The 14837-nt window shown below is 49.8% G+C and overlaps 1 protein-coding gene across 2 annotated transcripts in view; it reads right to left on the reverse strand.

The window, feature by feature from the left end:
- The window catches only part of LOC140398364 (serine/threonine-protein kinase PAK 4-like), a 127018-nt gene that overhangs the window by 38031 nt on the left and 74150 nt on the right, over window positions 1-14837 (reverse strand). For both annotated transcript variants that reach the window (XM_072486986.1, XM_072486978.1), the window contains one exon: window positions 5116-5580. In XM_072486986.1, the coding sequence (XP_072343087.1) occupies window positions 5116-5580 (465 nt within the window). The remainder of the gene's footprint in view (window positions 1-5115; window positions 5581-14837) is intronic.

Genomic DNA, 14837 nt, shown 5'->3' on the forward strand with positions numbered 1-14837 from the left:
AAACCCAACTCTGTATCTCTAACCCCCCAATCCCCACTCTCTGTATATCTACCCTGCCAATCCCCATTCTCTGTATCTCTAACCCCCCAATCCCCACTCTCTGTATCTCTAACCCCCCAATCCCCACTCTCTGTATCTCTAACCTGCCAATCCCCACTCTCTGTATCTCTAACCCCTCAATCCCCACTCTCTGTATCTCTAACCTGCCAATCCCCACTCTCTGTATCTCTAACCTGCCAATCCCCACTCTCTGTATCTCTAACCTGCTAATCCCTACTCTCTGTATCTTTAACCTGCCAATCCCCACTCTCTGTATCTCTAACCTGCCAATCCCCACTCTCTGTATCTCTAACCCCCCAATCCCCACTCTCTGTATCTCTGACCTGCCAATCCCCACTCTCTGTATCTCTAACCTGCCAATCCCCACTCTCTGTATCTCTAACCTGCCAATCCCCACTCTCTGTATCTCTAACCTGCCAATCCCCACTCTCTGTATCTCTAACCTGCCAATCCCCACTCTCTGTATCTCTAACCTGCCAATCCCCACTCTCTGTATCTCTAACGCCCCAATCCCCACTCTCTGTATCTCTAACCTGCCAATCCCCACTCTCTGTATCTCTAACGCCCCAATCCCCACTCTCTGTATCTCTAACCCCCCAATCCCCACTCTCTGTATCTCTAATCCCCCAATCCCCACTCTCTGTATCTCTAACCTGCCAATCCCCACTCTCTGTATCTCTAACGCCCCAATCCCCACTCTCTGTATCTCTAACCTGCCAATCCCCACTCTCTGTATCTCTAACGCCCCAATCCCCACTCTCTGTATCTTTAACCCCCCAATCCCCACTCTCTGTATCTCTAACCCCCCAATCGCCACTCTCTGTATCTCTAACCTGCAAATCCCCACTCTCTGTATCTCTAACCTGCCAATCCACGCTCTCTGTATCTCTAACCCCCCAATCCCCGCTCTCTGTATCTCTAACCTGCCAATCCCCACTCTCTGTATATCTATCCCACCAATCCCCACTCTCTGTATCTCTACCCTGCCAATCCCCGCTGTCTGTATCTCTACCCTGCCAATCCCCACTCTCTGTATCTCTAACCCACCAATCCCCACTCTCTGTATCTCTAACCTGCCAATCCCCACTCTCTGTATCTCTAACCCCCCAATCCCCACTCTCTGTATCTCTACCCTGCCAATCCCCGCTCTCTGTATCTCTAAACCCCCAATCCCCACTCTCTGTATCTCTAACCCCCAATCCCCACACTCTGTATCTCTAACCCCCCAATCCCCACTCTCTGTATCTCTAACCCCCCAATCCCCACTCTCTGTATCTCTAACCCCCCAAACCCCACTCTCTGTATCTCTAACCCCCCCAAACCCAACTCTGTATCTCTAACCCCCCAATCCCCACTCTCTGTATCTCTAACCCCCCAATCCCCACTCTCTGTATCTCTAACCCCCCAATCCCCACTCTCTGTATATCTACCCTGCCAATCCCCATTCTCTGTATCTCTAACCCCCCAATCCCCACTCTCTGTATCTCTAACCCCCCAATCCCCACTCTCTGTATCTCTAACCCCCCAAACCCCACTCCCTGTATCTCTAACCCCCCCCAAACCCAACTCTCTGTATCTCTAACCCCCCAATCCCCACTCTCTGTATCTCTCACCCCCCAATTCCCACTCTCTGTATCTCTAACCCCCCAATCCCCACTCTCTGTATATCTACCCTGCCAATCCCCATTCTCTGTATCTCTAACCCCCCAATCCACACTCTCTGTATCTCTAACCCCCCAATCCCCACTCTCTGTATCTCTAACCCCCCAATCCCCACTCTCTGTATTTCTACCCTGCCAATCCCCACTCTCTGTATCTCTAAACCCCCAATCCCCACTCTCTGTATCTCTAACCTCCCAATCCCCACTCTCTGTATTTCTACACTGCCAATCCCCACTCTCTGTATCTCTAACCCCCCAATCCCCACTCTCTGTATCTCTAACTCCCCCAATCCCCACTCTCTGTATCTCTAATCCCCCAATCCCCACTCTCTGTATCTCTAACCTGCCAATCCCCGCTCTCTGTATCTCTAACCCACCAATCTCTACTCACTATATCTCTAACCTGCCAATCCCCGTTCTCTGTATCTCTAACCCAGCAATCCCCACTCTCTGTATCTCTAACCTTCCAAACCCCACTCTCTGTACATCTAACCCCCCAATCCCCACTCTCTAGATCACTAACCCACCAATCCCCACTCTCTGTATCTCTAACCTGCCAATCCCCACTCTCTGTATCTCTAACCCCCCAATCCCCACTCTCTGTATCTCTAACCCACCAATCTCTACTCTCTATATCTCTAACCTGCCAATCCCCACTCTTTGTATCTCTAACCCCCCAATCCCCACTCTATGTATCTCTAACTCCCCAATCCCCATTCTCTGTATCTCTAACCTGCCAATCCCCACTCTCTAGATCACTAACCCACCAATCCCCACTCTCTGTATCTCTAACCTTCCAAACCCCACTCTCTGTACATCTAACCCCCCAATCCCCACTCTCTAGATCACTAACCCACCAATCCCCACTCTCTGTATCTCTAACCCCCCAATCCCCACTCTATATCTCTAACCCACCAATCTCTACTCTCTGTATCTCTAACCTGCCAATCCCCACTCTCTGTATCTCTAACCCCCCAATCCCCACTCTCTGTATCTCTAACCCACCAATCTCTACTCTCTATATCTCTAACCTGCCAATCCCCACTCTTTGTATCTCTAACCTGCCAATCCCCACTCTCTGTATCTCTAACCCCCCAATCCCCACTCTCTGTATCTCTAACCCACCAATCTCTACTCTCTATATCTCTAACCTGCCAATCCCCACTCTATGTATCTCTAACTCCCCAATCCCCATTCTCTGTATCTCTAACCTGCCAATCCCCACTCTCTATATCTCTAACCCCCCAATCCCCACTCTCTGTATCTCTAATCCCCCAATCCCCACTCTCTGTATCTCTAACCCCACGATCCCCACTCTCTGTATTTGTAACCCACCAATCCCCACTCACTATATCTCTAACCTGCCAATCCCCACTCTCTGTATCTCTAACCCACCAATCCCCACTCTCTATATCTCTAACCCACCAATCTCTACTCTCTATATTTCTACCCGGCCAATCCCTACTCTCTGTATCTCTAACCCCCCAATCCCCACTCTCTGTATCTCTAACTCCCCAATCCCCATTCTCTGTATCTCTAACCTGCCAATCCCCACTCTCTATATCTCTAACCCCCCAATCCCCACTCTGTATCTCTAACCCCCCGATCCCCTCTCTCTGTATTTGTAACCCACCAATCCCCACTCACTATATCTCTAACCTGCCAATCCCCACTCTCTGTATCTCTAACCCACCAATCTCTACTCACTTATATCTCTAACCCAGCAATCCCCACTCTATGTGTCTCTAACCCACCAAACCCACTCTCTGTATCTCTAACCCCCCAATCCCCACTCTCTGTATCTCTAACCTGCCAAACCCCACTCTCTGTACATCTAACCCCCCAATCCCCACTCTCTATATCACTAACCCACCAATCCCCGCTCTCTGTATCTCTAACCCCCCAATCCCCACTCTCTTAGTATCTCTAACCTGCGAATCCCCAATCTCTGTATCTCTAACCTGCCAATCCCCACTCTCTGTATCTCTAACCCCCCAATCCCCACTCGGTATCTCTAACCTGCCAATCCCCACACTCTACATCTCTAACCCACCAATCTCTACTCTCTATATCTCTAACCTGCCAATCCCCACTCTCTGTATCTCTAACCCCCCAATCCCCTCTCTCTGTATCTCTAACCCACCAATCTCTACTCTCTGTATCTCTAACTCCCCAATCCCCATTCTCTGTATCTCTAACCTGCCAATCCCCACTCTCTATATCTCTAACCCCCCAATCTCCACTCTCTGTATCTCTAACCTGCCAATCCCCATTCACTGTATCTCTAACCCCTCAATTCCCACTCTCTGTGTCTCTAACCCCCAATCCCCACTCTCTGTATCTCTAACCCCCCAATCCCCACTCTCTGTATCTCTAACCCCCCAATCCCCACTCTCTCTATCTCTAACCCCCCAATTCCCACTCTCTGTATCTCTAACCCCCCAATCCACACTCTCTGTATCTCTAACCTGCCAATCCCCACTCTCTGTATCTCTAACCTGCCAATCCCCACTCTCTGTATCTCTAACCCCCCAATCCCCACTCTCTGTGTCTCTAACCCCCCAATCCCCACTCTCTGTATCTCTAACCCCCCCAATCCCCACTCTCTGTATCTCTAACCCCCCCAAACCCCACTCTCTGTATCTCTAACCCCCCAATCCCCACTCTCTGTATCTCTAACCTGCCAATCCCCACTCTCTGTATCTCTAACCCCCCAATCCCCACTCTCTGTATCTCTAACCCCCCCCCCAATCCCCACTCTCTGTATCTCTAATCCCCCAATCCCCACTCTCTGTATCTATAACCCCCCAATCCCCACTCTCTGTATCTCTAATCCCCATTCTCTGTATCTCTAACCCCCCAATCCCCACTCTCTGTATCTCTAACCCCCCAATCCCCACTCTCTGTATCTCTCACCTGCCAATCCCCACTCTCTGTATCTCTAACCTGCCAATCCCCACTCTCTGTATCTCTAACCCCCCAATCCCCACTCTCTGTATCTCTAACCCCCCCCCCAATGCCCACTCTCTGTATCTCTAATCCCCCAATCCCCACTCTCTGTATCTCTAACCCCCCCCCCCAATCCCCACTCTCTGTATCTCTAACACCCCAATCCCCACTCTCTGTATCTCTAACCCCCCAATCCCCACTCTCTGTATCTCTAACCCCCCAATCCCCACTCTCTGTATCTCTAACCCCCCCAATCCCCACTCTCTGTATCTCTAACCTGCCAGTCCCCCTCTAATCTACCCATCACCTCCTCACTGTATCTCTAATCTACTGGTATTCCTCAGTTCTATTTGCCTATTCCCAGTGAATAACATGCTCAGTGTCTGTAAATGTAAGGTGGACATTGGCAGAGTATTCCCAGGAAGCAGGAACCTCCCCCCCTTACCTCATTGAAGAGGAGCTCCCTCCGCTGCTGTGTCCTCAGGTCCATCCTTTTCACTGCCACCCTCCGGCCTGTGTGCTTCTCAGTTGCAACACACACAATGCCTGTGGAGCCCTCCCCGATTTTACTGAGGGCCTCCAGGTGGTTTCTGGGATCACTCTGGTTAACCACTGTTGCCATGGCACTCCTGAATTCCTCATGTGTAACTCTACGGCCTCCTCCAGGGGGACTAATTTGAGGTCGCTGCTGCTGAGCTGGGCTGAACTGTGGAGAGCTGTGTCTGTGCAGATGAGAGCCTCTCGGGCTGGGCTGTTGCAGGGTGACGATCCCTCTCATCGGGTCAAGGACTGATCTTGATGCTAAGACAACTTCGGTCTCCTTTTGCTGGTTGATCGCTACCATTGTTCGCCTCGGCTTTGCAACACCATTCTGAATTATTTCTCCATTCTGCCTGGCCTGGTTGTTTACCTTTGGAAAAGATGCAAACACTGGTTCAGCTGGAACCTTCAACAAAAACGCTCATCCAGTGACAAAGAAAAGGCCCCCTTCTACACCCCGATCACAGGCCATGTTAGTCTCACCACCTCTTCTGCTGGTGCCCTTCAACACTAACTCCAGCAGAGTTTATCAAGTCAGCAGGGGACAGCTCATTAGCAAAGGGCTCGTGGGGGTGAGGGGTTGGCAGGGGGGGGTGGGCAGTCAGTTATGAGCATTGACTAGCAATCCAGCACTGCCCCATCCAACTCCCTATGCTTAAAGAGAGACACTCTCTTCTCCAACATCCTCAATACCTGGTCTGCTACTCATTTTCTGCTCCTCGTGTGAGATTATTCCATTTGAGGCTGAGCTGGTCCCCATCTGCTCTGCTCCATGTTCTCAGTAACCTTTGCTCTGCTGCTTTCTACCAGTTTCCTACTGTCACTTTGAACCCTCCACTAGAATACTGAAACTGCTTGTACACTGGGTCCATTGTATGCTGGAGCTACTAATATAATGGAACTGCAATTATACTGTCAGCTATCACATAGTATTTGCTCGAATACAAGGTGTTGAAGTATAATTGCTGCCTCACAGCGCCAGGGACCTGGATTCAATTCCGGCATCGGGTTACTGTCTGTGTTGGAGTTTGCATTTTCTCCCCGTGTCTGCGTGGGTTTCTTCCGGGTGCTCCGGTTTCCTCCCATAGTCCAAAGATGTGCAGGTTAGGTGGATTGGCCATGATAAATTGCCCCTTAGTATCCACAAATGGAAAATAAATGTGCAGGTTAAGCGGGGTTACAGGGATCGGACGAGGGAGTGGGCCAAGTTAGTGAGCTCTTTCAGAGGGTCAGTGCAGACCCTATGGGCTGAATGGCCTCCTTCTGCACTGTAAGGATTCAATGGATATAGTATGTATGTATACTAGTATGTGGATCATCTGGTACATTGGATTCTTTAATATACTGGTTCTGCTGGTTGCTGGGACCATTAGCATGTCGAGCTGCAAGCACACAGGATCGAATAGGTACAGCAAGCTTTTAAGATGGCAAGTGGCATATTGGCATTTATTGCAAGGGTATTGGAGCTAAAGTATAAAAATGTTATAATTTTACAGGCCGGTGTTGAGCTCACGCCTGGAATACCATGTGCAATTTTGGTCTCCATCTCAAAGGGAGGCTACACTTACAATGGAGGCAGTGCAGCCAAGGTTGACAAGATCGTTCCCTGCAATGAAAGGGCTGTCCTTTGATGACAGGTTGAGTAAATGAGGCCTATATTCTCTGGAGTTTAGAGGAGTGAGAGGTTATCTCATTGAAACACTTGTCAGAGCAGAGACTGATGGGGTGGTGTCTGCTGGCTGGGCAATCATAAACACGGGCACAGTCTCGGGCTAAGGACAAGCATTTAGGACTGAGAAGAGGAGAAATTTCTTTACTCAGAAGGTGGTGAATCTTTGGAATTCTTTACTCCAGAGGGTTGTGGATGCTCCATTATTAAATATATTAAAGCTGAGATGGACAGATTTTTACTCTCAAGGAATCATGGGATACGGGGAATGGGTGGAAAAGTGGAGTTGCAGTCTAAGATCAGCAAATGATTGTATTGAATGGTGGAGTAGGATCAACGGGGCATATAGTCTACTCCTGCCCCTATTTGTGTGTTTTTGTGAATCTCTTCATATCCGCCAGTACAATGGATCCACTATTAAAACAGATCTGCCAATACTCAGGATTTGCAAGTCTGCAAGATCTACTAGTACACTGGATATGTTGGGATAGTGGATCCAATAATATTCTAGACCTGCCAATAAAGTGGATCCACCAGTATACTGGATCAACTAATACACTGGGTCCATTAATACACTGGTTCTACTCGTATACTGGAAGCACTAACTTCATTAGATGTCAGGACACGCGGCAACGCAGAATCGCCGAGCAGAAACTTATAGCCAAGTTCCGCACACATGAGTGCGGCCTCAACCGGGACCTGGGATTCATGTTGCATTACATTCATCCCCCACCATCTGGCCTGCGAAATCCTACCAACTGTCCTGGCTTGGTACAATTCACACCTCTTTAACCTGGGGTTACCCCATCTCTGGATCTGTAAAGATTTAATCACCTGCTAATGGTCGCATTCCAAGCATTGTTTGGCATCTTTGAATTTGTCTATATATATGTTTCTGGAACATACCTCTTCATTCACCTGAGGAAGGAGCAGCGCTCCGAAAGCTAGTGACATCGAAACAAACCTGTTGGACTTTAACCTGGTGTTGTAAGACTTCTTACTGTGCTCACCCCAGTCCAACGCCGGCATCTCCACATCATTAGATGTGTTAGTATACCGAATCCACTAGTACATTTGATCCACCGCGAACTGAATTCGCTCATATACTGAATCTGTTACAATATTGAATACATCAGCTTTATAAGTGTGCTGGATCAGCTAGCTCTCTGGAACGGGTATCACACCGGATCTATCCTTTACAGGATCCACTAGCACACTAGTTTCACTAATGCACTGGATTCACTGATACACCAAATCAACTAGTATACTGGGTTCATTAGCACACTGGATCCACCAGTATACTGGAAATGCTAGCATATTGGATCAGCTAGAAAAATGGAACTGTTAGCACACTGTATCTGCTATTGTACAAGATCTGCGAGAATACTGGATCCTATAGTTCACAGGATCCAATGGTATGCTAAAACTAACCAATATCATAAAAGCAAAATACTGCAGATGCTGGAATTCTGAAATAAAAACAGAAAATGCTCAATAAATTCAGCAGTCGGGATTCTCCCCTACCCGGTGGGGTGGGGGGTACCAGCGGGATGGCGTGGCGGGAACCACTCCGGCGTCGGGCCGCCCCAAAGGTGCGGATTTCTCCACACCTTTAGGGGCCAAGCCTCACCTTGAGCCGGTAAGGTAGGTAGTTTGATTCACGCCAGCGGGACTGGCATGACAGCAGCGGGACTTTGGCCCATCGCGGGCCAGAGAATCACCGGGGGGGGGGGGGGCGCCGACCGGCGCGATTCCCGCCCCCGCCGAATTTTCGGTGCCGGAGGATTCGGCGGCCGGCGGGGGCGGGATTCACGCAGCCCCCCGGCGATTCGCCAACCCGCCAGGGGGTCGGAGAATCCCGCCCAGCAAGTCTGGCAGCATCTGTGGAGAGTGAAATAGGGTTAATGTTTTGAGTCCTGTGTGATTTTAGACTGTTGAAGAGAGGGGGTGAGGTAGGTGGAGCAAAATGGCAGGTCAGGATAGGTGGGAGCTCAGGAGAGATTTAACAAAGCTGTCAAGGACACAAAACAAAGGGAGTGATAATAATAAAAATAATAATAATCTTTACTCTCACAAGTAGGCTTGCGTTAACACTCTAATGAAGCTACTGTGAAAAGCCCCTAGTCGCCACATTCCGGCACCTGTTCAGGTACTGGAGAATTCAGAATGTCCAAATTCCCTAACAGCATGTCTTTCAGGATGTTAAAGGCAGAGCCAGGCACTAATACTGGCATAAAGATCAGAAAGCAGTGTGTGTCAATTGCTGAGCAAAGGTAAGGATTGTCTGAAAGCAAAACATAAGAACAAGTTACAGACTGGCTCTGTGGGGGGAGGGGGTTAGGGAAAAATATATGATTATCAAAATTGAGGACAGAGTTCATGGTCCGATGTTGTTGAACTCAACGTTAACTCCAGAAAGCTGTAACTTGCTTTCACAAACATATTTCCTTCCTCAGCAACTGTCTCTGTTTCCGACTTACCCACGTGAAGTCCAACTGAAGTTGCATCCTTCATGTTCGAATCCACCCAGGATTAAAGGACTTTCTGTGACATAGATCATTCCTTGGACTGCTGTTCTCGCCGCATCCAAAGATCCACACTCAGTGCCACGTGCTACCGTATGTACTCCCTCTGTTCAACGGATCCTTTCAGCTGCTTCCATAGAATTAATACATTGTATCTGTCTTTAGAACCATAGGATCCATACAGTGCAGGAGGAGGCCATTTGGCCCATCGAGCCTGCACTGACCCTCTGAAAGGGCACCCTACCCAGTCCCAATACCCCACCCTATTCCCATAACCCCACTTTGTTGGACACTTTAAGGGGCAATTTAGCGTGACCAATCCACTTAACCTTCACATCTTCGGACTGTGGGAGGAAACCCACGCAAACACGGTGAGAACGTGTAACCTCCACACAATCACCCAAGGTCGGAATTCAACCGGGGTCTCCTGCGCTGTGAGGCAGCAGTGCTAACCACTGCGCTGCCGTACCAAGAACGTAGGTGCTCAACAGGACATGTTGAATAGACAGTTGGTACTGAAAGTCGACAAGGTATCGGGGCGGGACGAGATGCATCCAAGGATATTGAGTGGAAATTGCAGGGGCACTGCCCATACTCTTTCCACCTTCCAGTATTCTCCCCGACCTGGATCCTTCCCTCTGGCCTCTTACCTGCTCTTGATCTTTTCATTGAGAACTGTTGGCGTAACAATGGCTACTCCTCTCACCCATGCCAGACTGTATCCTCTGAACTTGTTGTGCTCTGTTCTCTCAGGTCCAACCCTGACTTTATTATCAAACCTTTTTTAAAATAAATGTAAAGTACCCAATTATTTATTTCCAATGAAGGGGTAATTTTGGCGTGGCCAATCCTCCGGCACACCAACCTCTACCTTGCAGAGGCTGAGTGCCAATTCATCCTACATTTCCCTCACCCTTTCACCGAACATCAAGCTATTGTTTCCAGAACTGTCACTGACCTGATCTCCTCTGGAGATCTTCCCTCTACAGTTTCCATCCTCAAGAGTCCCCAAACCCGCACAGTTCCCTTGTACCTCTTTTCTAAAAGCCCCAATCGGGGCTATCCTGGTAGACCTATCATTTCAGCCTGTTCCTGCTCCACTGAACTCATTTCTACCTATCTTGACACTATTCTCTTTCCCCTTGTCCTGTCTCTTCCCATCGACCTTTGTGATTCCTCTGATACCCCTATGCCATTTTAACAATTTCCAGTTTCCTGGCCCTAGCATCTCCTATGCACTGTGGATGTCCAATCCCCCTACACCTCCATCCCCCACCAGGACGGTCTGAGGGCTCTCTGCTTCTTCCCTGAACAGAGGTCCAAACAGCCCCCATCCAACACCACCCTCCTTTGCCTGCCTGAACCTGTTCTCTCTTTGAACAATTTCTCCTTTAACTTGTCCCACTTCCTCCCAATAAAGGGTGTGGCAATGGATACCCACATGGGCCATCAAGTTATGCCTGTCGTTTTGTGAGGCATATGGGACATTCCTTATTTTTTTTAATTCATTTACGGGATGTGCGTGCTGCTGGCTAGGCCAACATTTAATGCCCATCCCTAGTTGCCCTTCAGAAAGTGATGGTGAGCAGCCTTCTTGAATCGCTGCAGTCCCTGAGGTGTAGGTACACTCACAATACTATGAGTGAGGGAAGTCCAAGATTTTGACCCAGCAACAGTGTAAGAGCTGCAACATATTTCCAAGTTAGGATGCTGAGTGACTTGGAGGGGAACTTCCAGGTGGTGGTGTTCCAGGTATCTGCCAACCTTGTCCTTCTAGATGGTAGAGGTTGTGGGTTTGGAAGGTGCTGCCTGAGGAACCTTGGTGAATTTTTGCAGTGCATTTTGTCAATGGTACATGGCTGCGATTGTTCGTTGGTGGTAGAGGAATTGAATGTCTGTGGAAGGGGGAGCAATCAAGTGGGCTGCTTTGTCCTGGATGGTGTCGAGCTTCTTGAGTGTTGATGGAGTTGCACTCATCCAGGCAAGTGGAGTGTATTCCATCACACTCCTGATTTGTGCCTTGTAGATGGTGGGCAGGTTTTGGAAAGTCAGGACGTGAGTTACTCATTGCAGTCATCCTAGCCTCTAGCCTGCTCTTGTAGCTACAATATTTATGTAGTTAGTCCAGTTCAGTTTTTGATCAATGGATATTGATAGTGGAGGAATGGTAATGCCATTCAATATGAAGTGGCAATGGCTAATTGTCTCTTGTTGGAGATGGTCATTGCCTGGCATTTGTGTGGCACAAATGTTACTTGTCACTTGTTTTGGCTTGGGCTGACATTGTCCAGGTCTTGCTGTATTTGGACACAGACTGCTTTAGTGTCTGAGGATTCGCGAATGGTGCTGAACATTGTGCAATCATCATCAGCAAACATCCCTGTCGTGTTGAGTGTTCCGCTATACAAACGAACCAACACGGTTGTAGATGGTACAACTCTATTTTATTATTCTGTACAATAATAACTATTAACTTCTGGCTGTGGTTCGTCCTTCACCAGCTAACCTGTGGACCCAGCCCTGGCACTATCTTAGTGAGGCACTCAGCACATGGTGTATGTCTGAGTGGCACGCTGTGAGCTCTGTGCTCTGAGCTATCTCCTGGTAGAATGAGCGGGAACTGTGGTGTTCCCTGTTTTATAGTGCGTGCGCGCTCACTGGTGATTGGCTGCGATGTTGTGTGTGTGTTGGTTGGTCCAACTACCTGTCCATCAGTGTGTGTGTGTGATTGCACCATATGTTAATATGGATATCATGACATCCCCCTTTTCACAAGGATATGTGCCTGCATGGTAATAAATATTGTGTGTACTGAGTGCATCTGAGTATGTGTGTGCAATATTTACAACATGTACATGAGGCTAAACTATATACATAGGAAGGTGTCAAGTGCAACAGAGCAACGAGGTTGTACCACAAACAAAACAAGTGCAATCATCAAACATCGAAAGAGAACTCCTGGAACGACAAGAAAGAAACACGTTAACATTGTTGCACAACAATTCAGTGAGTCCAATGTGCAAACAGGCTCATAAGTCCAGTCTATTAGGTGGGCGACAAATTCGGGTTGACCACCTCAAGGGTGGGTCAGGATCCACCGGCTGAGGAATGGGCCTGGCCACGGGCGAGAGAGGAATAGGCAGAGTGGCAGGAAGCTCAACGAAGTCGACATCAGGGACAACAGGAAGGCGTGGCACCAGCGCATGATCACGTAGCGAGCGCGGAAGCAGCCGAAGGGCCCGTCGATTACGCCGTCGAATGGCAGGTGAGCCATGCCTGCTCATCAGGCAGGTGAACCAGGAATGAGTGGGGAGCCACGCGGCGGAGAACCTCGGCGGTTGCCGACCAGCCACCCTCCGGTAGGTGTATGCGGACGTTGTCTCCAGGCGCCAGGGCAGGAAGATCAGTTGCCCGAGCGTTATGTGCCACCTTCTGCTGAGCACGCTGCTGTCGCATCCTTTGCCGTACTGGAGCATGGTCGGGTTTAGGAACATGAATGGACGGCACAGTGGTCCTGAGGGTGCGACCCATCAACAGCTGGGCTGATGAGAGGCCTGTGGACAGTGGGGCCGAGCGATAGGCCAGCAGGGCTAAACAGAAGTCAGATCCGGAATCAGCAGCCTTGCAGAGGAGCCGCTTCACGATATGGACGCCCTTTTCCGCCTTGCCATTCGACTGGGGATGCAAAGGGCCGGACGTCACGTGTGTGAAGCCGACGAAGCGGCAAAAGAAGACCACTCTTGGCTCGCAAAACAGGGCCCGTTGTCAGACATGACGGTGAGCGGAATGCCATGGCGAGCGAAGGTTTCCTTGCATGCTCTGATGACAGCTGATGATGTCATGTCGTGCAGGCGTATGACCTCCGGATAATTTGAAAAATAGTCAATTATAATGATGTAGTCCCTGCCGAGCGCATGAAAGAGGTCCACACCCACCTTTGCCCAGGGGGACATTACCAACTCATGGGGCTGAAGTGTCTCAGGGGGTTGCGCCGGCTGAAACCTTTGGCAGGTGGGGCAGTTGAGCACCATGTTGGCGATGTCGTCGCTGATGCCCGGCCAGTACACAGCTTCTCGGGCCCTCCGCCTGCACTTTTCAACCCCGAGATGGCCTTCGTGCAGTTGTTCGAGGACCAGCCTGTGCATGCTGTGTGGGATCACAATCCGGTCCAGCTTTAGGAGGACACCATCAATGACGGCCAAGTCGTCCCGGACATTGTAGAATTGTGGGCACTGCCCCTTGAGCCACCCTTCCGTCATGTGGCGCATCACACATTGTAGAAAGGGGTCAGCCACAGTCTCACGTCGAATGTGGGCCAGATGTGCATCAGTAGCCAGCAGATTGGCCGATGTGAAGGCTACTTGTGCGTCGACCTGACAAATGAACCCCTCCGATTCGGGCGGTGTGTTCACTGCTCTGGACAGGGCATCCGTGATGATGAGGTCCTTTCCCGGGGTGTAGACAAGTTGGAAGTCGTACCTCCGGAGCTTGAGCAGAATGCGCTGGAGGCGAGGGGTCATATCGTTGAGGTCCTTCTGAATGATGCCGACCAGGGGGCAATGGTCGGTCTCCACAGTGAACTGCAGAAGACCATACACATAATCGTGGAATTTGTCGATGCCGGTCAACAAACCCAGGCACTCCTTTTCAATCTGCACATAGCGCTGTTCTGTGGGGGTCATGGCCCGCGAGGCATAGGCGACCGGGGCCCATGATCCCGTTGCAAGAGTACCGCCCCAATGCCGGACTGGCTGGCATCAGTCGAGATCTTTGTGTCCCGAGTGGTGTCGAAGAACGCCAATACCGGGGCGGTGGTGAGCTTGATCTTGAGGTCCTCCCATTCCTTCTTGTGTGCGGGCAGCCACTGGAATTCCGTAGTCTTCTTGACCAGGTGGCGAAGAGCCGTTGTGTGCGAGGCAAGGTTGGGAATAAACTTCCCCAGGAAGTTGACCATCCTGAGGAAGCATAACACTGCCTTTTTGTCTGCCGGCTGCGGCATGACTGCAATAGCTGCCACTTTGTCGGCATCCGGACGCACCCCTGACCGGGATATGTGGTCCCTCAGAAACTTTAGCTCAGTTTGGCCAAAAGAGCACTTGGCTCGGTTGAGGCGCAGGCCGTGATCTCGTATCCAAGCAAAGACACGCTGGAGATGACTGATGTGCTCTATAGGCCCCCCAATAGTAACAGAGATGTGGAGGAACAGATTGGGAAACAGATTTTGGAAAGGTGCAGAAGTCATAGGGTAGTAGTCATGGGCGACTTTAACTTCCCAAATATTGAGTGGAAACTCTTTAGATCAAATAGTTTGGATGGGGTGGTGTTTGTGCAGTGTGTCCAGGAAGCTTTTCTAACACAGTATGTAGATTGTCCGACCAGAGGAGGGGCAATATTGGATTTAGCACTGGGTAATGAACCAGGGCAAGTGATAGA

This window comes from Scyliorhinus torazame, chromosome 2 (genome assembly GCF_047496885.1).
Source record: "Scyliorhinus torazame isolate Kashiwa2021f chromosome 2, sScyTor2.1, whole genome shotgun sequence".
Lineage (NCBI taxonomy): Eukaryota > Metazoa > Chordata > Chondrichthyes > Carcharhiniformes > Scyliorhinidae > Scyliorhinus > Scyliorhinus torazame.